The 27,700-nt window shown below is 34.1% G+C and overlaps 1 protein-coding gene across 1 annotated transcript in view; it reads right to left on the reverse strand.

Annotated features, from left to right (window-relative positions):
• The window catches only part of LOC116426286 (uncharacterized), a 62,322-nt gene that overhangs the window by 13,849 nt on the left and 20,773 nt on the right, over nt 1-27,700 (reverse strand). The window contains exons 2-3 of the mRNA XM_031975020.2: nt 207-378; nt 62-85 (exon numbers count right to left, since the gene is read on the reverse strand). Coding sequence (XP_031830880.2) covers nt 62-85; nt 207-378 — 196 coding nt within the window. The remainder of the gene's footprint in view (nt 1-61; nt 86-206; nt 379-27,700) is intronic.

Here is a 27,700-nt window from a genome sequence, read left to right on the forward strand (position 1 = left end):
ATAACGCGATTCGACTTTTACGGTTATATGGAGTCAATATGAAAAAGGAAATTAATCTTACCATTTTTCGAGTCCGTTCGGAGTGCTGAAACAAAGATCCGTTTCACATAAGTATTTTCAGCGTTATTTGCGGTTTGTTCAATAAAATTTTACGGCGCAACGTTAATAGCCGATGCGACCAAGCGAGTCATAAAGTAGCAACGAACCTCCCATCCATAACGCGAGACCAGCGATCGCAAAGACAGCGATTAATACTAGCATAGCGGAGATAATTAACATTGCACTGCCGACTTTCCACGTGGTGTTGCCTCTTTGTTTCTTCGACTGTTGCGGCGAGACCCTCGACCATGTTGACCGTGGTGGTAAGTAATAATCGTTCTGTAATTAAAATACAAACAATTATATGTTTAATGTATATCATATACATTCTGATATAATATTGGTATAATATTAATTAGGATGTAATACAATATAAATTATGTGTTTATATAACAACACACACACACACACACACACACACACACACACACACACACACACACACACACACACACATATATTCTAATTAATATTATATCAATAATATTATAATAATAAATTTTAAACATTATTCCAAATAATAATTAATTATATTTTGAAAATATTATATGATATTTTCTAAATAGAACTAATTATTGTTTGGAATAATGTTTAGAATTTATTATTATTATTATTATTATTGATTTAATATTAATTAGCATGTATATTGTTATACAAACGCATAATTTTGTATCGTACATACATATATATATACGCCCACATGGTCAAGTCATAAGATTTGTTATACCTAAGATTTAAGGTATAAGGATTAAGTGTACCAATTATATGGTAGTTCATTATTATTCGTATTAGTTACTTTTTGTAGGGAAAATGCAGAATCTAGAAATTACATAATCATTTTCTGCTATCATTTAATTATTTTGAATTACTTTGGTAGCTGAAAGACTGGAAGATTACATCTTAACTGTTATGTACTACCGGTTCATTATGAAAATATTGAATTGCTGCTGTATACCTTTAATGTATTCACTTGTGTTTTAATTAGTCCATTATAGATGCATATTCCTTTCTTAGTTTCTGCTTTCTAAGTATTTCTACTTCACGCTTTTTCTGTTTCACTGTGCACGTGTTATTCAAGGTTAATGATTCATAAACATATAGTAGTTAGTAATGTCTGTTTTCTAGGAGCAACAAAAAATATTTTAATAATTTAAAAAGGGAAGTTTTATTAATTGGAATAATCTCATAGTTTCTGTCTTCTAGAGAACTTTGTTATATGCAGCAATTTTTAATGCGCATTTGCAATAAATTTAATAATTGCATGTAAAAAATGTTTTATTAATGATATTAATTCTTTAATATCCTACGATCACTTTATCAAATGGAATAAAATATTGTAGAAATGAGAATTAAACAGAATATCATTTCCAAAAATTTACAAGAATCGAAAAATATCAAAAAATCGACTTAAATCGTCTTCTAAGCGACTCGATTCTTGTGACAGTGAACGTGTTAATGAGATCGGGCTATCTCACCCGGAATTACCCTATCTCAGCTAAATAACAGTAAACACCTCCAATTATCAAATCAATCATGTTTACAGCTTCCGAGAATTTTTTTCGTCTTGTCTCGTTTCAGAATCGTTCCGTCCTACCTTGGGATACACTGACCAACATAACCGGCGCCGCTTGACGATTCAATAATCCGAACGCGCAATAAATTTAGTCAGCCGTACAGTAATACCGATAACGGTACAGGCGTTGGAGCCGAATGCTTCGGGTGAGCGAAGAAAAAAAATGCGAGGAAGAAAAAGAAAAAGGCGGAGAAGAAGCGAACCAAACGCCACGAAGAGGATTTTCGAAGTGAGCAGGTGGGTCTACCGCGAGGAAAAAATGTATCGTTCCGATCAGCGGTACAACGAACGTGCTGATCGATATGGAAAATAATCTATCGCGTTTCCAGACACGATTCTAGCGTAGACACAGTCCTGCCATTACTATATTCGTGATGGTTCTCCATCGCGAATCGTATCGATTCGACGCATCGCACGACTAACACTCTGTTTCGAGTTTTTGAGGCCACCGTGCAGCGGTCTCTTGCGGTACCACCGGGTAGGATGGATTTTTATTCGCGCACTACCGTTCACCAATGTGTTCGATCGCTTCTTCGATGGTGACATAAAGCGGTAAACGCTTGAGATTTTGTATTCGAAGTTATTCTTAGAAAGATGGACCCAGTTGATGCTAGTTATGGGGTGTCTAGTAGTTTGCGCTGGGAGTTTCGATTAACTGTTACTTTTCACAAACGGGACGTTTGGGAAGAAAATTTATAAGTAGTAATAAATAATGAAATAATTTTGTTTTCTTCGAAATTAATTTTTGGCATCCGGGGCAAGATGTATTTAATTTCCCCGGCAACGAATGGGTTAATTTTATCTTTTTCTAGAGTAGTTTGCAACTTTATAACGATGCTAATGTCATCATGGTGGAAAGATCTGGAAATCTTCAAAACAATGGTCTCCAAATAAAGAATTTATTTGAGGGTCAGTTCCAGATTGACGAATTTCGACCTGTGTCGTTTATAATGCTGTGAAAATGTTGATATATGAATAAAAGACAAGGATCTTCCAATACTGAAAAGAATAACATTCATGAGAAAAGATTATCTGTAGGTTAATATATCATCTGAGATTCAATTCTCTTCATTGTCATTTGTAGCTCCACAGAAATAACAATTTATCATTCAGACAAAAAAAGTGATGAAGGCTTTGAAGTCTCGAAACAAAAGAAACTTTTCTAAGGAAGAATCATCAATCATATTCGTTCCTTTAGTATTATTAAGAGTATTGAAATATTAAGTCAAGGAATAAATGAATTCGTTCAAATTAAAGTGAAATCGTACAGATTAATATATGAAATATATTCACGGACAAAAATTAAGGAACAAAATATTATAGCAAGAATATTGTAAACATGTTTTCTTTTATTATTCCTGTAGAAAATGGTTTGAATAAAATGTAAAAAAGTGCATATTATTTACTATGTAAAATCAGATAGGAAAATATAGAACGTTAATTAACTTCTTGAATAAATAAGTAACAAGTAATGAGTAAGTAATAGTAACCAAAATAATTTTCATAAATATATTTAGTTGAGCATATTCAAAATTATTTTGTTTTTTAACCCTTTAGATGTTTCTGTCGATTATACTCGTCACGAAGCAAAATAAATTTGCTCTTGCTGTATATAGCAAAAATCAGGTGAAACAAGAAGATTTTGGAATAATAATGGATTAAATATTAATAAACAAAATGCTACATTTACATTAACTACTTCAATCGGCATTTTTTCCTGGATAGAATAATATTCTGCTGTATATGAACAAATCAAATATTAATTTTCAATTTTTCGTTTCCTACTATTTGATTATTTATCGTAATGATACCTTTAATCCCAAATATTATTTGTTCATTTACAAATAAATTCTATTTGAAATTCTACAAATAAAAATTAATAAATTTTTAAACAATAAAAATATAAATCTCCTAAAAAGTTCAATAGAAACATTCATCATTCTGTCGTAATTGATTTCAATTTTTTAACAAGCACGCACTATTTTTGTCGAGTATTCTCATCATCGTTTAAAAATAATTACATAGGCAGCTGCGCAGAATTTCAAAAATAAATAAAACATCTAAAGGGTTAATTCGTGGTCGTTACTGTACACGCGATTAGAAGGAAGCCCCCATCAGCTAAATGATTTAATTTTCCGGTAAACGCGCCATATTGTTCGCGGTTCGAGCTTCGACGGTAGAGGTTGAATGGTTGTCGCGATCAAACGGAGTTGAACGCAATTTAATTCACGAGCGTTGATCGGAAGTTAACGACTTGATCAACGGTGAAAAATAATTTCACGCTTAAGTAATACTGCCGATCAGGACTTCATGGTCATGTAATCGGAAGTCAGTGTGTACAAGGAGGTCGTTGCCATCGGAAAGTGGGAACCGAATCATCGAAGTGTACACTCGTGACGTAACCTGAATACCATTAACGCTCCGAGTACCTTTTGGTAATGCTTTTACGACTATTTTAAACGGGTACACGATTTATGACGTTTGATGTGCGCAATATAAATATTAGATATTGGTTTTCAACCTGTGAATAGGTTTCTTTATAATGGCCGTATAAATAGACAAGAGAATTGTGCCTGAAAATGGTACTTAATCAAATTCCCAAGAGAAATATGTTCTCTCCAATTAAAACATTTAGTAGTTTGGTATCTTTCTAATTTATTTTGAATTTCTAGAGAAGTTCTTTTATTAATTGTTTAAATGAAGAATTAAGTTTCGATAATTTCGAACGTTGATGAGACCATTTTGTGATGGAGTAAAATTATGGTCAATATTAGTATTACAAGTTTATAATATATTATAATATATCTGTAAAAAGATAAAGATGATTTTAAATTTTGATAATTCGTTATTCGGTAATGTTACGTTTCGAATGTTTGCAAGATGAGTTAGTGGATAATAATTGAACGCTCTTTTTGCTTACTACTTTGAAAAGAAGAGGTTTGAATTTTAAACTTTCAAAGGATGACGCAAAGAAGATATTAACACTCACATGAAAGTCTAATGAATTTAATAGAAATTGTCAAGATTATTTTTAATGTCCTTGTATGCATTGATGACAGAAGACTCTTATTTTGAAGGATAAATTGCTCAAGTACCAGAAATATGCAGAATTGATATCATCGTACAGCCATGAAAATAGTCAAATATTTACAAAGCAATTCAATTTTAATAGAAATTGTTGTGTGCGTATTTACATTCAACCCTTAAAGTATAATAATTTGGAAAAATATACATTTCATTTACATTCTCAATAATGTCATAAACATGATGTAAAAAAAATTCATTTAATTTAAAGAAGCTGAACAACATTTTTTTGTATGTCAACAATTTTCAAAATTTTTCAACTACAAAACTTTTGAATGGTGTAGAATTGCTGTTACTTCGTTTGCTGTTTTATATAGGCATATTTGAAACCATAACACGGTCCCTATTATATGTTAAACGATTCTATTTGCAAGACAAAGACTTAGCGAGAAACAAGTGCTTCGAATCACTTGGAGGTCCGCGACTTCGAAAAGGTCCATTCATTACAGCGTTCCTTGATTTATTGCCCGCCATGTTTTCTCATTAGCATCGCTGAACAAGAGAGAAATGAGAAAAATTAAAGGATAAGAAAACTGTATTCAGAGTGGCTTATTTATCTTACAAGAACGAATGTATTCTTTAAATGATTTAATGAAACCTTCTCAATGAATTCTTTTGCTAATTTGCTAACAAATGTTAAATAATTTAATTAAAATAATATAACCTCTACTACCCATTATTCTATTATAAACCTTAATGTACAATCTAAACATTTAATTTCTTATTAATTATATTTCTATGATTGGCAATGAAAGTAAATTCTTACTCAATTTTTATTAATTTCACCCCTCTTTTAAAACACAAGTTCCAAAATACCAATTTTTCATTATTTATATTTCCGTTGCTCCGAAATAAAGCAAAAGGATTCGTCATTCCAAAAAGTTTAACTTTTCAGTCACGCCCCAAAAAATCTATACTCCACTTTTGCGTACACTAGATCCATTAAGAGTAAGCCAATTTGAATTTCAAATATCACTTTATTAAGCGAATTGTTTATCAGAGCTTTAAAAGCTGCAGTGGAGAAGTACATAAAATGTTTCTTTCAGATAGAATCAATTAAATTCTGACATTGTTTGTGCCCGTAATAATTATTTTGAAAAATGTAATTGAACAGAATGGATCAGGGTTCATTTACTCGTGCAATAATTTCGTTAGATCCTTTCTACAATAGCGATCGATGCGATCGTTTACAACCTAAAAATGGCGGCGCGGCGCCAGGATACCCGTTAACAGCGCGGCAAATGGATCCGTGGAGAATTGTTATTAACGAAGCATTCGGTGCGTTTGAAACTTTATTCGTATGAAAGCACTGAAAGGGTCATGTACGCTTTTTGTCAAGATTACACGCTGCGTCGGCTTATTATTATTCCTATTCTCGTAGGGGGCGCCAAAAAGAATTCTTTCTTGACTTTTACGACTGTACAATAAAGGAACATGGCTGCGTCATCACAGATATTGACGACAATTCCGTGTAAAAGCAAATGACAAAAGAACCCGAAATTACGAGTTTGAATTATTTATACAGAATTTATAGACCACTATAATTTTAGTTTTCGTTACTTTGATCTTCATCCTTGTGAATCATCGCATGAGGTGTTATCGACAATAATAAGTAGGTGTCAACGAAGAAAGAAAATAATCCTTCGTGTCTGTTATATATTTAAGTATTTCCTGTAGTACAAGATGTTCTGGAACTCTGGATTGGATTATTATACTATTTAGATTGTACTTTATTAATGCATATTGGTGTCATTATAAAATAATCCATTTAGAATTTTTTCTTTTACGATTGTTGGTTCTGTGTCATACGAACTAAAATATCAGTCAATCGAAATCTCGTTGTATGCACTTTTATAATTTGTATAGGAAAAGAATTTGTAAATTAGATTATTCAACTGCTCGATAGTGCTAGTGTTAAATGGAACACTTAAATATATATTTAAAGTCACAATAAGGTATAGAACGTTTTAAAAGTATGTAACAAATCAAATGGCTTCAATGGAGAGTAACAAATGTTAAAGATGAAAGTATTTGCTCTTAGTAATTATTTCGACAAGATTAAATGAATTTGTTTCATATTCTATAATTTTATAAAAATTGTTTTAAAAGCAACAATATAGATTAAGATAAACAATATATAAATTATGGAATATATATATATAAACAGTATGAAATTGTCACAAGAAAACGAGATTCGATATCTTTGTAGGCCACCTGTATCTAAAGTAGAGCACTGCCACTTGCCTCCATTATATCTTGCGTTTGACGCGGTACAAAGGCTCGCCGAGCATCAAATTAAGTCGGGTTTTAGAAGGGGCTCAGCCGTCGATCAAAGATGCTGATTTATGCGATTCTCATTGACAATGAGTCAGACCGATCTGGTCAGTATGCTCCGAACGATAGTGATCTGCATTTGGGTCAGCCTTTTGATAACCGACGCGGTGCAACGATTTTCATCCCATCTGCATAGAACTACGACAGGAACGGTTCAGCCTAATCGTCCGATATGTTAATGATTCCATGGAAGTTTTAGTGGTGGTACGCGAAATTGTCATCTGACAAACGTTCCTTAGCACACCGCATTAACGTCCCGTGATAAAACCTCGGCTAGTTCCCAGAAGGGGACTTTCGTTGAAGGACATCGGCACTGTGTGTGCTAACGCCTTCATAGGTGTTTAGTAACTTCGTTAGGAGACGTTAGACTCTGTCAACTGTTACTTTCGTAAAGTTATACCTTGCGGAATGTACTGCTAGATCACTTGATAGCTAGGCTGAGGAATTCGGCTGATTGATGTTTCCACTTTTTCTCAACCAATTTTCTGTTGGTTTTGTTTCCTAATTTCTGATATTTTCGATCGTTACACGTAGCCAATCAAAACTATAGAACTGTAGAAAGTAGAAAGACACTTCTTGTCCCTGTGCCATCTCGCTAGACATCAAGTGATCTTCCAATACTGTAGAGATGCCCGCTTAAATTTCACTAAAATCCATACAGTTACATTTCCGAGATTCATTTCTACTTTTCTCCTACCAGTCAGACCCCCGAGCTCGACTAATTTTATTTTTTAATCTTGTTTTTTAATCAATTTTTGGCATCTAGAGGAAGACGTCCTTACTTTCTATCTGCAGCGAATCAGTTAAGTGCGGCTAACAATATTCATCTTCTAATAGTACAGTGATGCTCGCTTAAATCTCATTAAAGTCCATACGGTTAAATTTTTAAGACTCAGCCCCATTTTTTTCTCATCAATCAATCCCTCGACCTCAAAGAGGTCTCATCTCGGTCAGACAAGGATAGGGAATGAATACAATGAAAATAAAGGAAACAGGCACACATTAAACGGATGCCGCGACTGTAAAAGGTAGACATTCATTAAAGAAAATTTCATATTCCGTAATCTTAGTCCTACTTTTATAATTGTAGCGCCAATGGATAGTTAAGACTTTTCCAATTAAAACGAGTCCAACAAGACAAGAATCGGACTAATTTTACCGGTTTTATACAAATAAGAAAATTAAATGTATGAATATTTCGAATCGATAAAACTAGTTCAATTTACGTCGTATTTGGACTCATTTTAATTGGGAAAATCTTAGCAATCCGTTGGCGTTACATTTATGGAGGTAAGGTGAAAATTACTGAAAATGAAATTTTCTCTTTCGTATGTTCAGTTTTTTCAGTTGCGGTACAGCTTTGAAGTATAGTTTGAAGTGTCCGGCGTCCGTCTCGCTTGCGCTCGTTACATGTATTCTTTCATTTCGTCGAGTCGTGCTCGAGTTAACAAACTGTATCCTGCCCACGAGAATTTCATAGCTACCTTCGGTGTTTTGTGAAATTTAAGCGGGCAACACTGTATTCTGTGATGCTTTGGAAGGAATGCGAGTCTAATTGATCAATTTTCATTTTTTCTCATCCTATTTTCGATATTAATTTACTATTCGTCGATGTTTATATGTAACCAATTAAAACTATGAACAAAACACATAAAGGGGGACCCCTTTATGACTCTTATTAGCAGACCAACGCTGCGATATGCATAGATATTTATGTGCTTAACATAGCACTCTTATTTATTAGATCGAATGTAGCGTATATTGATTTCCATTTGTTATCTGTATTTTAAACAGAACGGTAAGCAAACTTAAAATACTGTTGAACCGTTAAGGATTAATCCGATCCTAGGTCAAACCTTGACAAATTTGTAATTTTTAATTGACACTAAAAAAATTATAAATAAAAATAAATAAAAATACTTTAATTGTATTATGTAATTTAAAATATATAATAAAATCATAATATGAAATTACTCAATTAAATTTTACTAATTACTTTATTAAGTTCATCATTTGAATTCGCTTAAAATTCCAGACAATGCATTGCTGCGAGCACAGCTTTTCTATAATATCACAAAGCATTCAAAATGGCAGCTCCAATAATTCCAGCATTGATTCAACAGTGCCCATTGTTTAATTAGTTATGGTATGATTCACTAATCGGCATTAAGAGAGAGAGAGAGGGATAAAGAGAGAGATAGAAATTTCCCATTAAATGGTTCTTTCCCATTGGATCCACATGCCCGATCCATAGATCGTTGCAACGACAAAAGAGCCGTCCGGCTATGCAATTTCCGTCGAAGGACGGAGGGTTCGCCGGCGGCCCCACGAAGTCCAGACGTGGAGCCCTCCGTTAGAATCGCCATTATCGTCGACAGTATCGACAGTCGTTTCGCGTAACCCTGAAAAGGCCTCTGCGAGGAGAAACCTGAATGTTTGCCTTATTATAAGATATACGGGGCCGCCGCGCCACGCCGCTGGGAACTTTTGCACCTTCCGCGATGCTCTGCTGACGCTAAAAGCTGGGGTCGGGCGTCCTTTCAAGCGAACGGGCTGATCGAATTCCTTTTGCAAGATTCGAAAAATTTCGAATCGTCTATTAATATTTGAAATACTGTATCAGTCAAAAAACTGGTTTTTTAAAATAATGTATATAAAAATAATGTATTGTTATAATTTTTATAAGGATTATATATCATCATCTAGCAGCAACTGGTTAACAAAATAATAATCAGTACAGTTCAATAAATATCCCATCGAAAACGAGAGTTCGCAGTCATCGCTAGTCTAAGGAAAGTAGTAAATTAATTTTAAATCAAGGAATCCAACGCAAGTAATCTACTAAATTAATTAGTAATTATCAAGATTTATTAAATTAATAAATAACCCTTAAAATGTATTGAAAATTATATTTATTAATTCTACTAATTCATTAAACTCAAAATTTTAATACATAGAATGGAAAAGATATAATATTAAATCATTTGATTGAATCGCATTATTATTATTGCACGTTGATCCAGCTGAATGTGATCGCATTAGGTAGCATTATTTATATTACAGAAATGTTTTCAAATAATCATCGTTTAATTAAGTGAACTGTAGTAATTCGATTTGGTTGGGGGTCACCGGTGAACCCCATGGCATTCAACGTGTTAAAGAACAAATTTCTAATTATTTTATTAATAATTCAAATATATAAATTTATAATTAATAGACAAGGGGTTGAGAAACGTTATAAAAAATTCTACAACGAAAGCGACGAACCCATTTAGTTGCAATCAGTTAACAAAATAAAAATCCGCACATCATAAATATCCCAACGAGAACGTGAGTTCACAGTCATCGCTGACTTGAAGAAGGTAGCAAAGCTACTTTTAAATCAGGGAATCCAACGCAAGTAATCGGCCGTCGTAGATCGGCGCGCACTTTAATGGCACGTCCGACATTTTTCACGTGAGCTTGTTCCTTGCTGTAGCTACATTTCTTAAAATATGCGAAGTGAGCAGGCGCAAAAAACAATTAGCCGCGTGCACTTAAGCCGCGTTGCCGAGCATATCCAACTATATGGATCAGGAACCGTGGTAACAGCTACGCGATTCACGGGGAGGCGGCCATTAAACTTCGCGGTCGTCACGAGACCGCGTTATTATAACTATATACACGTATAAATATAACAATCCGGAAGCGGGGCGCAGTGCGCCATTTTCCTTCCATCGGATTATAAATAACGACGGCGGCATGCGTTCCGCCGGAAAAATAGCAGCGTGTCCGTTCGCGTCATTTGCGAGACACCGTAACGTGTCAACGGACGCGTGCAGTGTTGCCTTTTGATGAAAGGTGATCAAAATCCACAATTTCATGGGATTTTCATAAAAATCGGTATACTTATGTTTTCGGGGTTGCTAAATCTGAATATTTGATTAAAAATGCAAAATTCAAAATGGCGGATATAATATCGATTATATAATTAAAACATCAAATTTAATAGGATGATGTTACTTTCATATTTTTGGAATGATTTTTTACTTTCAAGACATTATTGAACTGTTCGATCTGAACCGATACTTTGCAAGTTATAATTTCGGAAGTACTGTTAGGTAAGGATGTATCAATGTTTTAGATGAATTTCTTTGTTTTATATTAAAGTTTTACGAATATATTAATACTACTAATGCCAGAGATATCGTTAATATGGTTTGATGGACAGATTGTAATGTACATACCACTTATTAGCATTTCAAATTGAAGTATTTCAAAATGGCGGAAATCTATGGAAATTTTCTCAACGGGATATCATACTAGACATGTTACTCGATATCAGGAAACTCGTCCTAGCGTGATACTCGGTGACATTCATCCTTGTTTTCTTTCCGATTTATTAAAACGTGACTGAGATTTGTGGTATATTGAGAAGGGAATTACAAGGGAAATGCAGAGATATTTTATTCCATTTTTATGACTAATATATATTTATAACATTTATTTTAATAATAAAATGTTTTATTTAAGAAATTTGTTAACAACTTCTTCCTGGCACATTAACTCCCTGGCTACTGTTAGCGCCTAAAGACGCTTTAAAAATTTGGTTTTGATGTACTGTTGGCGTCTATAGGCACTCGTAAAAAGTTATTAGTCAATGTATTTAAAAAATTCAAGCAATGTTAGAAGCATTAGTATCTATACAACAAATCTACTATACCAAAAAACTGCTGCATACTTTGAAAATTGTATTCTGGTCAGCTTTTCGTCAAAAGGCACCACTGTGCGTCACCTTTCCTATTCCTTTCATGCTTCACGCAACATACGAGTTTCCGGAATTTATTTTAATGTTGGTTACCCATGTTCGCGCTCGCTCGCGCTAATCGCGTAGGATGATTAACGACGCTCGTGCTGGATGACTTGGATTCGCTGAACCGAACACTCGATTGGGTATGTAAGCACGTAAGTATGCATGTACGCGTTGATTTAGAACGGCGGCATCAGGTTTCGTTGGATAATTCAATTGTAGATGGAAAAGTGGAATGTATTGGTTGTCCAGAAAGTTCTTTTTCGTGTTCGTCACTCAAGGCCTTATCTCGCTGTGTAAATAAATAAACAACCTGATTCCTTTACCGTCCATTGTATGGTCACTAGTCATCCTTTGGCAGTACAAAAGATGCAACACAGTGAACTCAATCGAACACATCATTATATCGTGTATTAAATACCAAAGGAAAAGAAGAAAGTATCAAATAAAAGAATACCCTAAAGAAGTAACTCGAACAGTTCACTCGTGCAGTACTATTTTGAAATTTTTAAAAGAAATCAAAATATTACGCTTAATTTAATGAGGCGTTTAATTATCCACAGCTAAAGAAAACAAAATACAAATATATACATAGAAAATCATCTGCATAATTTAAAGAATAGGGGTTCTGAAGATAACGAATAACTGCGCCAGTCTGTAACATTTCGGCCTAGAAAAAATATAAATATAAAGCAGAAGCTTACAGTTATACACCCAGAAAAAAACAGAAATTTTCACTTAACACACTGTTGACCGGTCACGAGTTAACTCGTGTTTGCACTTGCATTAGCCATTTCAATTTTTGAACCGCAAGGCAGCATAGAATATTGCAAAAGTAAAATATTCAAAGTTATATGAAACATATCTCTAAAGTTTCATTTCAATTCGTTATGAACAAATAAAATATATTAAAGTTTATTTAGATTATTACTGCACCTTTATATATAATTACGGAATAATTAAACCGGTGACATGGAATAACTTCTGCGTAAAATTGCCGGCGAACCATGTTTTAATAGTGATTAAGACAAAAATTCCGTAAATTTACCTACAATTAGAACGTCTCTAGGCGGCGTCCCCTTTAAGTACAGCCGCAAACCAAGATCATCTCCGTCCGTATGAAAAGAGTCCGACCTTGAAGTCGCGAAATATCGCGTCGATCGACATTCGCGTCCCGAACTTGGTACCATTGCTCATCTGCGCGCTGTGCCTGCGCGAGAGGAAGTACTGTATGTTCGTACGTACGTGTAAGTACGTACACAGTTTCTAAGGAGTCTCATTAAGCGAGACAAGGACGAGAGGGTACGGTGGCGGCCTTGAGAGATCTTTGCACTCGGGCCTCGTGGTCGCATCTTCGACTCGCGTTTTCTTCTGTGCCGCCCCTTCGAAGGCCGCGAAACGGCTCCGCCCAGGTCATGGTCCAAGCACCTGTGTGCCGGACACGCCGCCACGCCGCGGCGCGCCGTTGCCTCGCGCCAGCGCAGTGCCTCTTTCTTCCGTGACTTCGACGTCATCGGCTTTGTGGCCACCGATTGCAGGAAAAATTTTCACCGGTTATTAATATGGTTACGTTGAATGGTAACCTGGCGGAGATTACGGCCGCGCCGCGCCACTTATCGGCTTTCATCGGCCGGATGATTTATGGCGTTCCTGCGGACGCGGCCATTTAAACGGTGCGCGGTGATTCGGCGATAAACTGAATGACGAAGCGGCTCGTCTTCCTGATTTCGCGTGACGGCCCGTGGAATTTACACGTTCAGTACCGGGCCGATTTTTGGACACTTTCCGTTAAGACCGCGTGATGCGTATCTATAGGTCCCACGTTTTACGATTAAATTGTTTTGCTCTTGACCTATGTCTTAGAATGTTTACGATAGCCCCAAGATCGTAATTAACAAGGAAGGGATGTGTATGAAGATGCATAACAATTTTATTCAATTTTATTTGATTCACTTATCAATAAGTTATTGAACATTTTTGTCGTTTTACAATGAGAATACCAGATGACCTGAACGGAACCTACACGGTACGGAACGTGTTAAAGGGGAATCCTTGAGTAAACGATTCCAATTAACACTTTGACTGCCATATCATCCAAATTCGGGTGATGTCGTGTTTTACCTAAAGTGTTTAATGTTAACGTTGACTGCCGCACGATTTGATAGAGTAAAACACACAAATTGGAAAGAATATAATATTAACCCTTTGCACTCGATTTATTTTCAATATTGTTGGGTGTAGACTTTATATTAACATTTTTAGGGAAATGAATTAAAGTAATTTACAGCGGTAGTTTATTTATTAATTAGTTTACATCATCTAAATTATTTTAGTATATTACACGTGAGTAAAATATGTTTATTAAAGTTGAAAGATGTTTTCTGTAAACAAATTCACTGGTCACCAAGGTGATGAATCGTTTCATTGAATTTCATTATTATTGCACAGTGATCTAGCTGAATGTCACCACATTAGCATTATTTATAATATGGAAATGTTTTCAAATGATCATCATTTAAGTGAGTGTACTGTAGTAATTCGATTTGGTTGGGGGTCACCGGTGAATATGAAATATCAAACTTCATAACTTTGTTATATAGAATTTGCTATATGAATTTGCTATATCAATCAAGTTGCGAACGAGTGCCTCTCAAGTGCAGAGGGTTAAAACTTAGTCAACCGAATGGTGAGATCTCCCACGTTTCGCTTAGAAACGTATTCCTATTTATTTTGTTGACTTTTTCTTTTTGTTATTTAGTGAGTTTTGAACTGAGAATATTTGCAATTCAGTAAATACAATATTCAAGTAAATACCTACATTTACTCTCAAGACTGAACACATCAATAATTACAAAATAATTAGTCATACCAGATCTTACAGTACGATATAAAGCAAGCCACGCGAATGGGATCAAAGAAATATCTCTACGCAAGAATCACGCCGTTCTTGGTTGGATCTTCACTCACAGGACACCTGTGCTTTAACAAGTTTAATAATCAATTTAATATCAAATATATTATCCTCATACAGAATATTTATCTTAGAAAAAGAAACTCCAAGAACTTGTTGCATAATTCAATATATTTATACTAAAGTGAAGATTCAGCTGAATCGTTGGTATAGGTTGTAACGTTTGGTCAGCGCTAAGCTTAGACCTAAAAGGGCCGTGTTCAGTGGGAAAGTACCCCATTCGGTCGAAGGGGAGCCTACTGCCATCTTATATTCTCAGAACAGGTCCCGATGCGAAATAAGCGATTCAGGATAAGCCACGTTAAAATAGCCGGCGTTCGGGACCGCATCGGCAATTGCAGGTAGCCTCCGGCTGGCTGCCATTAACGTCACCGCTTCTGCTAATTGTTTTGTGTAAACCAGTTTTTAGAGAATCCGAATGATGCATCGTCTTCGCATCCACTCGTGGATGCTGCGAGTCGATGGATTGCGCTGGGCGCGCATCAATTTTAAGCTGTCCGCCGCTGTATTGGGTGGTTATCATCCGCTCGTTGGTAGATATGTCGGTAGGAGGCTAGATGTCTTCATTGCGCACCGATTTCATCAAGAATAATGTCGATATAAACGATACAATATGGTGTGGGTATTTCTGAGCATGGATGATGATATTGAGAAGATTGAATCTTTTTGTTCGTTCTGACTGAGTCGTCTTGATTATATGGTACTAATTGTCATGGTACGATTGGTGTATAATCATTTACTAGTATAATAGTCTAATTCAATTTCCTGTTCACGTAGTTCAAAAATATAATTGTATTTCCTGTTCCTGCTTTTTTTTTCAATTGTTATAGTTGTTACTTGTGAAAATGTTCATGGTAACGATTTATTACTATTTTTGTTTCCTCTGGGCAAATTGAAATGAGGAATTATAAAGTAAGATAGTAATTGCTAAAAGACACCTAATACATCTGTGATGTTTGTGTCAATATTAGAGAAACAAATTTGATGTGGAATTTTAAAGATTTCAGTGCTTTGCAAAGATTTTTTGAGATTTTAGCATGTGTTTTCGACAAATTTCTGAGTTTGGAAGAGTTGTCTAGATCATTTTGTAAAATTCTGTTGAAGCAATGTTTTAGTTCTAACGATGATGTTTTAGATAAAAATTAATAAAAATTGAGTGTCTAAGAATGTGATAGACTAAAATTGTCTGAGAACACGGTAAATATTATCACAAAACAAATATCGAAATGTAGTCTCACTCTCATCTAATTGTAAAAATATTGTACTTACAGGATTTTTCATAAATTTTGTTTCTATAATTAAGTCATAAAACTATTTTTCCACAATATTTTCTGAATAAAAATAAAGCAGTACAAACCAAAGTATTACCAATCAAAATTAAGAATTTCTCGTGTTTCTCAAAAACAAAGTTTCAGCTTTGGAATCACTAAGATCGCAGAAAATTCTTGCAAAATCCACGTGTCTCAAATGAAAATGAAAAATTCCTCGTATTTCCCAAAAACAACGTTTCAATTTCAGAATCACTAAGATCGTAGAAAATTCCAGAAGTACCCCAGCAATAATTGAGATGTAAGAGCGTTGTTCCGTAATATCTTTCAAAGAAGAAGAGGCTAACGTAAAAACGCGTGTTCGCGATGAAAATTATGAGCTTCTCGTTTCTGTTTCGAAGAATCAACCGATAATATCGAGAAAAGATGGCGAAGGAAGCTGCGTACGGTCTCGGATAAATGACATCGGATTCCTGTTAAGCTGCGCGGATCGGCCTGGGCTGGCTCCGATCGCGATGTATTAAGTGGCGCCTGTATTTACCGGTAAACGTTTTCGCAGTCGAACGCGCGCATTCCTCTGCCTTTATCTGGCTTCGAGCTGATCCCCGAGCCGAAGAGGAAAAGCAAACGGAAAGGCAGCAAAAAGCGGACCGAGCCCGCGACTTCACATTTTTCTGTCGGGGATACTTGCTTGGGTATACCCATTACGAGAACACGGTGTAAATATAGGCTCGAGACAGTGAATTGTAAATGCTCGTGGAAATAGTGCATTTATGTTCCTTGATCAACGTATTAAAATATATATACTGGATAGACCATGTAAATGGGATCGAGAATGATATTTTTTCCACGTTGTGAACGTTGAGAACATTTGCTTGATGCATATAATTATATATTATACGATTCTAAACGTTGAATATAATAGCTTGTTGTGATTTGAACTATCTTTCAATATGTGTGTACTTATTCTTTATGTATGGAGGTCTCATAGCTCTATATAAAATATTGTGAATTTTTATTATATAATTGATACTGTTGATATGTAAAGATATTTAAATAAGTGAGAACAAATACGATAAATCTTTTTATCAATTGCTACAAACAAGAATATTTAATTTATAATTTTTAGACTTCCATACTTAAAAGGTTAAAATTCACGTTTATATTTAAATGTTATAGATATTGAAGATGTTTATTGATGATGATTATTTAATATCGTTTATGCAAGTTATTTTGCACAATGCTTGTTGGTGAAGACAGTAAAGGTAAATCATCCTCATTCAAAATTCTTAGAACATATTATTGGAAATGTCAGAATTGAAGAAAGTTTAGATTAATTACTGGGCTATAACCGTTCTCTTTTAATAATTCTATTGCATGCCGAGTGATTTCGATGCGTATTGAAATAATCGAATAAAGAAATAATAAAACAAACATATACTCGAAAAGATTTGTACCAAACTCATTAGTACCAAAACTTTATCAAAATTGCTCCAAATACAACTACAAAAGTTACAAATTTTTTAAGAGATGTTTACTCATGAAAGCAATTTAACTTCTTTTATGCAAAATACAAAATGTTGAGCGTCATAAATTTGCAGCGGTAGTCGCGAAGGTGTTAATGTTCTTTATTAAACTTTAGCATTGTTGTACTCATAACTTCCTTTTCCCATTATTAGTATCTTCACTGATTCATTCATTATCAGATCAAACGTGTGAAGATTCAAAATGAGTCGCGAGTTCGTTGTTCGAAGGTTAAAGAAACTGTTAAATTAAAAGGATCTGAGACAATAAATTAACATTGATTGCTCCGATACATAAAGATTTATATAAAATACAAACGCGTATTTACACATTACAACGAACAAGACAGAACAGAAGAATTGCTATTATAGACATGTTTAGGGAATAAACCAAAGGAAAGAAATATTAATACAGCAGTTGGCACATACGTATTTACATTAAGTGCTGACTTAAACATATCTAACAGGTTAACTGCCAGTGATATTTTTATTATTGGCTGGTTTGTAAACGTTGTTTCTTCGAATATTTTTTTGTTCAAAATAATATAACAGTGAAGTACTTAATTTAAGAAAAGATTAAAAATTTTGTGTTTTCTTTTATTCATTTAATTTTATATCAATTCCTATATTATTTGATAAATCAGTTCTTCAATTTTTCGCTTTCCTTTCGTTTCTGTTTCCACTAAGAAAAATATATCGCCTAACCTATTTACCTTTACTTAGTAATCAATTATTTAGAAACCCCAAAAGTGCATCTATAGAGACATCGATCACTCATAACTTAGTTTGCGTATCACTAAAACAATTTCTATAGAAATGTCTTAAAGAAGAATCTATTATTTTTTCAATAATTATAAAAGAGAATTTAGGAATGTCTCATGTTGTCCCATCTGGTAGTTCTAGTGTTAATTAGTAATTAGTTCTAGTTAATTTAAAAAAAAAAGGTACACTCCGATCGGACTGAGCGGCAGTGAACCTGTTACGAAGATCGATTAGGATCTCCCGCGTGCGCTCTAGCGTAATTACCGTATCCACCCGTTGCCAGATAGAGTAAATATATATGTGTCCAAGAACAGTTCCTTCCCGCTTTTAACCTCGTCCTTTTCGCCGGGCCCGTGATACGTGTAATCATCGCCCTCTCGCACTGTGAACAACTCGGCACAGTTAGCCAGATAATATCCACGCCTCGAGACTTCACAAAGTAAGTATTACACAGTCACCGTGGACACGCACCTTAGAGGTTAGGCCTAGGCGCGTCCCGATTTTTTCGGCATTCGATCCGAACTGGCTAGCCGGCCAGTTATTATGCCCCGGGTTCTTGTAACTTCCACTATCAGTGGAACTCGCGTTTTTACGGTGACCTTATCCTACGAACTGTCTATCATTACAGTTTACTATTTCGTAATGCAATATAGAGGATGTTCTTCGGAGCAGTCTACGCGATCCTCTACGCGTTCATCACGGAACGATAAGAAGCATATTTTATAGGAGGTTTTATGGATTCCCAATGTGCGTTAAGGAGCCGGTTTAATAGGATATAAAAACAATCGTTTTTAATTGTGCAACTAACGTTATCTTCAGGTATTTTGAAGGGACGTAACGATTACCATTGCATAGTTTTATAGTTGTCTATGGGGTACTTGCAACGTCCTTCGAGCATTGTGTCCTTATTCGGAATTATTCGTGTGGTAAAAATTGATATACTGTTCGCGTAGGATATGTTTGAACGATTGTAATTTAGCGAAATTATGTATGTTCACGACTGTCTTTTGTTATTTCATTTTATTTTTTATTTATGCCCTTGCTCGTTGAAGAAAGTTTTATATTTGATGAAGGGGTATATGAAGATGTAAGTGGAATGTGAATACTTGGAGGTTTATATACAGGAATGTTTGGTAATTGTGTTTTCTAATATATTTTGAATGCGTGTATTTCATTAGTTAATTAGATTATTTACACGTTTCGTCTAAATACTAAGGTTTACGATTATTTCTAGACCACAAAATCAATTGATGTGTTTGATATATTATTATGGAAATAAAAATATTACGATCTATTTAGAAAAGTCTTATAATCAAACATTTTACAGTAATTTCTTCCTCGGTTTATATGGATATAATTTTCTGGCACATGTTTTTTTTATAATTTTGTTTTGTATGTTTAAAAAATCAAAAAGTGTTATATGCATTTTTTAAATAATACATTTATTCTGAAAATTTTTAAGCAAGATTCGTACAGCAGTCGATTATCTCTACACGTAGAAGGTTCTAGTGATATTGAATAATTATAAACCGGAAGGTCTGTCTGACCGGATGCGACTCTGCCGAAAGAGGGGACCGGAAGTGCGCGTGTGATCCACGAATGCTGGCTACCATTTGAAATTTGCATCTACGTGCTTCCCCGTACGATCACGTCTCACATTCGTCAATGTACTCAAGGATTTTATGCAGACTGTTTAATTTCAGCATTGACTAATACACTATGCTCTACCCATGTTAATAGTTACTATAAACAAACAAGGGAGAAAATAATCCTATAAATTTTTGTATTTAAAATTTAAACCATTATTCGGTATAAATATTTTTACATAATAATTTTGTTGTGAATATAACAAGGCAATTGTTTTAAAAGTACATTGAAAGCAATTGTCATTGGAGTTGATTGGACATTTCTTTGTAAAAGAACGTCTAAGAGGATGACATTTTGGTGAAATTAAAATATTAAGCTCTTCTATATTTAAATAGTATAACTTGTTTCCATAAACTTATTTATAAAAGAACTTTATAAAAAATTATATAGGTTCTTAGATTTTGTTATTAAATTGCATTATTCTACTTTGATTGTAATTATATCTAAAATAATCTTTATTTACTATTGCATGTGATTTATTTTACTTAATATATTTATTGCAATTAGTGTGAATATGTAGTACATTTATTTACATCAATTATGAATATGAGAAATGCGATGAAATTTCGGATACAATTAAATTGAATCTTTTGAATCCAATGTTAAATATTAGGTATATTAATATTAAACTTACTGAAACAAATTAGTATTAAATAGAAAATTAAACTAATAATGCGTATATATTAAAATCTCTGAAGGAAAACAAAAACTTCCGTTTAACTCCAATTTTAACGAATCATATTAACGTGTATCGTCTTTTTAAGAAAAGCTTTTATTTGGGACATCAAGATTTTTAACCAGTTAACTGCGTTTGACGAATATACACATCATCTTAATAATCTAAACGATGCTAATTCTAAACGATAGACTATTTTCATTCTTCTTTGTTTCACTTTAGTTTATCATTAGAATATATTATAAGTGCATTTGGCCTACCTTTGACGAGTATACATTTTATTATTTGATTTTATTGCGTGCACAATAAGAGATTTCAAATTAAATTCCGCAAATAACGGGTTAAAGCTGTACTTTAAAATTTTCTATGAACACATAGGAGTTCGCAGTCTAACGATCATTGATTATTTAACAGGGAATGAAAACGTACTTCTCATTTTGTGATTTTTGAAACCAGTGAAATTTTCGTTATAAGGCTGACACTATTGCTACGTAGAGATATTTAAATAAGTGACAACAAATAAATACAATATATTTTTTTATTAGTTGCTACAAATGCAAATATTGAACTTTAATCGGTAATTTTCAGACTTTCATACTCAAAGGTTAAAATTTACGTTTACACTTGAGTTGTTATAGATATTGGAGATGTTTGCTTGATGTGTAATTATTTGATTATGAATGATAAATGAAGTGATTTAAAGGACTTCTTTGGTATCGTTATATGTATCGAGGATATTTATGTAATATCGTTTACGTGAGTGATTTTTCGTAACGTTTGTTACTCAAATTTCCTATGAACGCATAAGAATTCGTAGTCTAGCGATCAGTGGTTATTCAGCAGGGAATGACGAACACGAAATCGTATTTCTCATGATCGCAAGAAACTTACGGCATTGTCTTCGCAAGGCAACCGAGCGTACACGGCGTTGCACGTTTTTGCGGGCGTTTCGTTCTGTCTCACCTTTCAGAATGTCGTGAGTCTTGATTTCATTGAGGAAGAAAGTGAACTCTCTTGTACTCTGGTTATTTCTGTCGCGCGTGCTCCATTTGTTAACAGTCCCGTACGTAATCATTAAAATCGTTGCGCCGCCGTGACGCGTAACACACGAAGACGCCGCTTTTTACGGTTCAATTGTGAGTAATTATCATAGTTTCCTGCAAGAACGACAGATTGGTTTTTTTTCGAAAGTGTAGCTATCGTAACGTGAAATAGTCGTGTTTACAAGACGAAATTAATTTCCGGTGGCCTAGTTTCGACAGCGATCATGGATACAGAAATAAGATAAATTTCCATCGTGTCATAAACAAATTCCTTGGCACAGATACTTTAAATATCACGCGAACGGCGTGATTAATGTCTTCGCCATTAACTTACGTATTCGTTATCCAGGTCTGATTGTGTCAATGATTTACTGTCACGTGTGTGTTTCATCTGCTTTTCAGTGTATTTATTATGTTAGTTTCGCTGTTTTTCAATACGTTTCTTACACTTCGACACTTTTAATTATACTGTTTATATTACTTTTAATTTTAGTTTCTTAATCATACTGTTCGTTCGAACGGTACCTAATCTCATTACTTGTTTCCGTGTCTACTGAACTCTAGAATTATCGCATCCGTCAAAAGGATGGATTTTAGTTTTCTTTTTCGTAATTATTGACGCGTTGAAAATGTTAAATGTCCGAGATGATGAAGGTTTCTCGTGGTGAAGGTTTCAAATAGAATTTGAGAAATATGAATATCGTTTAACTCTTCCAAGTCCGAATTGAATATTATTTTTCTATTATTAATTGTAATGCTTCCGAGGAAATGTAGATATAGAATAAATGTAGATTTTTCCTCTGTTTTTAATGAATTATGAACGATAAAACACCCGTGTTGAGCGCAATTAGGAAAGAAATGTTAGGGCAAGAGGTTAATTGTACTGACTCGTTTTATAGGAGACAGTTAATTGATTTGCATATTGTATTTCGAATTGATAAGTTGGAATGTAGGCGTGCATGTAATGGAAATTTAGGACTTGCAAAACTCTATTTGAAAAGATTTTCAAAGATCTGAATAATCTGCTTTTTTGGAAAATTCAGTGTATATTTATAAAAGTAATTTTATTATTAAAATTTTAAACTATATTTATTATGTATTTTTGTTCCGAAAACGTTGGTGATTAAAGAGAACACTAAAAACGATGTCATAATAAACAATTTTCTGGTTTAATGCACCTTAGAAACGTTAATTAAAATTATATTACATTAAATATACTAGTATGAAATAATCTGCTACTTTTTAAAGAATTTACCATATACTTTTGAAGCAAATATTTAATATTTATGATTTGAAGTGGTTACTGGTACTATACATTTACCTTAATGATTTTCATCTTCAGAATCCCCAGTCATTTCGAAGCACCAGAAAAGAAGCTTCACGATAAATAATTTTTACTCTCGGTTTAATGACATATAGGGACGTAATTACTATTAAGAAGTTATATTAACTTCTTATCTGGAAATAGTTTCGCGGATGTTAAGCAAGGATTTTATTCCCGATTTTCCGGAATCTCTGGTGGAACATCGATTCCTGGATCGATCATCGTGTCCATCATTTTTCAGAGTCGTGGAACCGTTATCCTATCCCCGATGTAATCGTTAGGTAACGAGGATTGCAACCAGTATTAAGGCATCGGTTACGTAAATTTCTCTTGACCCCGGAGTTTCGAGTCTAATGGAACGCGAAGGTAGTATGTAAGGTACTTAAATATGCGGGTGTGTGCTCCGTGTAAAGCAGGCTCCACACGTAACGATCGGGAATGAACGAACACAAACGGACACGTTTAAGTACGAACGAATGCATTCGAGCAGTTCAAGGACCAATTTGTCGCTGAACGTTCGTGTGCAATCGGACAGTTATGTTTTTCCCTCGCGAAGAAATGTAAATAACATACATGGCATTGCTAAATTATTATTATTTTCGGGGTTGTTGACTGTAGATTTACGGAACGCGTCAATTTGACGCATCCTGAATTTTACAAATATTACCCGGTAATATTATAATATCTCAGATTTGAAAGCTAAAAGTACCCATTAACGCTAGGTTTACGGAACGCGTTAATTTAACGCACATTGAATTTTACAAACGTTACTTGTTAAGTGTTTACGTCGATTTTGATTGATGCAGTTATGCGAGTATGTATTTTAATAGTCTATGTTTAAATCCTTAATTTCCAAGATATAAATGAACGTACATCAATTTTTCTAGGAACAATAGAATGAACCGTACGATACATTCCTTTCATCTATAAATGATAATTAGGCTGCATTTTCACGCAAATATAGGTTTATTTACATTAGTTGATACATGTTCCATGCCATGTGTACCATTTGTGGTACACGCGTAAGTTTTGTAAGGAAACATTTCTTTGTGAGACACGTGGCAAAGAATAGCGGCAGACGTCGCGAAGCAAGGAAAACATTTGTAAGTTAGAGAAAAATTGAATGTAACTTAATATTTTATTTGAAAAATCGGCGCACTTCATAAGTAAGATATAATCGAAACTTGTGGTTGGATGGAATATCCAGAAATATTATCCATTAGGAAGGTAATTTTAGTTTTAATTAATAGACATTCGGTAGGTGAAACGTTAAGATTTAATATTAGATTTATTGAAAGTAGCAGTTGAATCTATTACTTTCTGTAAAAGCAAGATATATCTATGGAATATCTATAAGATATATCTATATTCTATTCATATTGAACACTACACTTTTTATTTTTTTTTCGATAATGTTACAAGTGTATAGACAAGAATTAAATCTTTGGTATTTCAATAACTTCTCTTATTCAGAATGGAGAGAAATGTTTGTGCGAGTGATTACTTGATTATGTATTTACGACTGAATTGCAACTATTGTAAACTGTTTTCAATAGTTGCTAATTAGTGATCGCAGTAATTGTCTCAATTGGAATTGTAGATTAGTAGCAATTAACTGTTACATGTGTCATGCGTGATTACATACTAAGATCGATCATTAAAATGTCACTGGAAGCAATTACACGTTGCATTCAATAGTTCTTATGTAGGGTTCATGGTAATTATCTTAATTTCAATTGTAGATTAATAGCAATTAATTATTATAAACGGAGCTTGCAATCGTGTCAATTACGAGTAGGTAACTTGGAAAGTTCGTGGTTCAGCCTATAAAGAAAAAGTAGCAATATTTAACATATCATTTGCATGGTAAAGCAATAGCAAAAAACTACTGGAATATTGTTATATGAAGCATAATGAAGTTAAGGGAGTACTCAAAAATCATACGAATTTAAAATTAGTGTAACAGACTGCCAACTTTTCAATTCAATTCAAATTACGCTTCATCTAACTCTCACTGCGGTTTATTTGATTGATTTCTAACGAAATTTGTATACAAGTTTCATTTCATCAAATTACACATTATCTATTGCATGAAATTTTCCTCTAACTCGAAAAAGAAGTTGAAACTTTCAAGTCCCGCGTCTCGACTCTTAGTTTCTGACGGACTGTGTCTGTCTCGCTTCCGCTATACCGATTCTCTACCTTTGTTAGACTGTGCTTGAATCAATTCCTGGAAACAAATAACTTCCTCTTGTTTTTTCTGCTCGGTTAAATTTCACTGCTGTGACCAGAAATTGTGGAATTTAAGCGAGCATTACTATAGTATCGTTTCAAGCTGTAACCAGTTAACTGCGTTCGACGAATATACACGCCATTTTAAAGTTTGAAACAATACTAATTCTTTCAACAATGAATTCTTTATTTTTTACATAAACAGGTCATTCTTCTATGTCTTGCTTCGGTTTTTCGTTAAAATATATCCTAGGCGCATTTGCCCTGCGTTTGACGAGTACACAATTCATTTTTTGATTTTATTACACGCAAAACGAGAGATTTTTCATACTAAATTCCGCAGTTAACAGCTTTAATTACACAGTTAAGCATTGTATATGTAAAAGAAATATATATATATATATATCATAAAATTCAGCATTATTAACAGCAGCACAATCAGAGGCGAAAGAAAGTGGTCGCTTCAACGTCGGTTCGCGCGTTATCGAGGCAAACGTTAACGGGACCCGTCCTCGTGTCGTTAGACGTAAACGCAACTTAATACGATCGCGGTAACCGTGACACGAGCGTCCCGGCTTATAACCGCCGCAGCTTGAGTTAGTGGCGTCTCTATTGTAAGTAAAGCAAAGAGGCGGCGCGGGATCTCCGCCTCTTCATGATTTACCGCGAACCGGAAGGCACCGAGACTGCGGAGGCTCGTGATGTACCACGCCGGATTGACCTTCTAGGTCTCTCAGGACCTCGCTCGCGCGCGCTCCTCGGATCCAGGATTTCCAGGCGGCGTAGGTCGCCCGGAAACTTATACGCCGTCTGCTATCTTTATCTTTGTTACAGTTACATTTGCCGTACGGGTTATTCGAGTTTCCGAGTAAGCTTCGTCATCCTATGGCTAATTTTCTTGATTTTCTGCGAGTATTTGTGATAGGCACTTAGGTAACTATGAGTAGCTACTTACTTTGAAATAATGTCTGGCAGATGTGCTCTATTTCTTTTATCCGGAACGTTAAAATGTGTATCAGTTGATGCGTTTTTTTGGTTTATGGATTTTATAAATATAATATAATATAATTATAAATAATAATTATAAATTAATGTGTTGCAGGTGTATTCTATTTTCTATATCCAGAACGTTAAAATGTTTAACAGTTCATGAGTTTCTTTAAATCGTGGATTTTGTAGCTAATTTTTGGTAGCTAATTTTTCTGATTTTCTGCGAGTGAAGTATTCGTTAAAACTTTATCTACCTATCTTTAACTTTAAATTAAAATTGAAAAGCCGATTAATAGACTTGCGGTAGATAAAGTGTTAAATGGACTTAGCCATTCACCATTTGACTTGAAATGATGTTTTCCAAACTTGCAACGTGTTCTATTTATTTCAATTTAGAATGTTCAAAAAATCTATTTCTTAATTTTTCTTTATTTTTAGAACTTATATTGTATGTGTTGCAGTTAAATTTGCGTTATATATTATACGCCATTTTATGGCTAATTTTCTTGAATTTTTACGAATGAAATGTTTACATGAAGTATACTTACAATCAGTCTGTCACTATTTCCTTTGAAGTATCTTCTAACAGTGTTTCATTTATTTCAAACCAAAGCGTTCAAAGAATCTTTCGCTCGTTGCGTTGTTTTAATATGTGGATTGGACATTTTTGATTGGATTATTATACATTCATGGTATGATTTACTCGTCATTTTATGGTTAATTTCCTTTATTTTTTGCATGGACTTAACTATTTAACCATTTGCCTTGAAATGTCTTTGAAACGTGTTTTATTTATTTCAGTCTAGAAGGTTTAAATAATCATCCACATACTGCATTTTTTTAATTTATAAATTGGACGTTATCTTTGTGGCAGTTACACTCATGCTATGTATTACTCGTCATCCGATGGTTAATTTCCTTCATTTTTTATATAGCTTAACCACTTAACCATTTGCCTTGAAATATCTTTGAAATGTGCTCTATTTATCTCATTCCAGCAGGTTTAAAAAGTTTTCCGGATATTGCATTTTTAAAATTTATAAATTGGACATTATCGTTGTGATGGTCACTTTTATGGTATGTGTTGCTCGTTGCCTTGTGGTTAATTTTCTTCATTTTTTGCGAATGAAATGTTTACGTGGATTGGACTACATAGAACGCCATTAACCATTTGCCTTGAAATAATGTTTCTTAGATGTGTTCTACTTATCTCGGTAAGCTGAAAAGTTAAAAGAAACTTTCCACTTATGGCTTTTTTTAATTTACGGATTATACATTATCTCCGTTACAGTTGCATTTGCGGTATATGTCGTTTGAGTTTCCGTATAAGCGTCGTCATCTTATTTTCTTGACTTCTTGCGAGCGAAATATGCATTGTCGTGGAA

Source organism: Nomia melanderi, chromosome 12 (assembly GCF_051020985.1).
Source record: "Nomia melanderi isolate GNS246 chromosome 12, iyNomMela1, whole genome shotgun sequence".
Lineage (NCBI taxonomy): Eukaryota > Metazoa > Arthropoda > Insecta > Hymenoptera > Halictidae > Nomia > Nomia melanderi.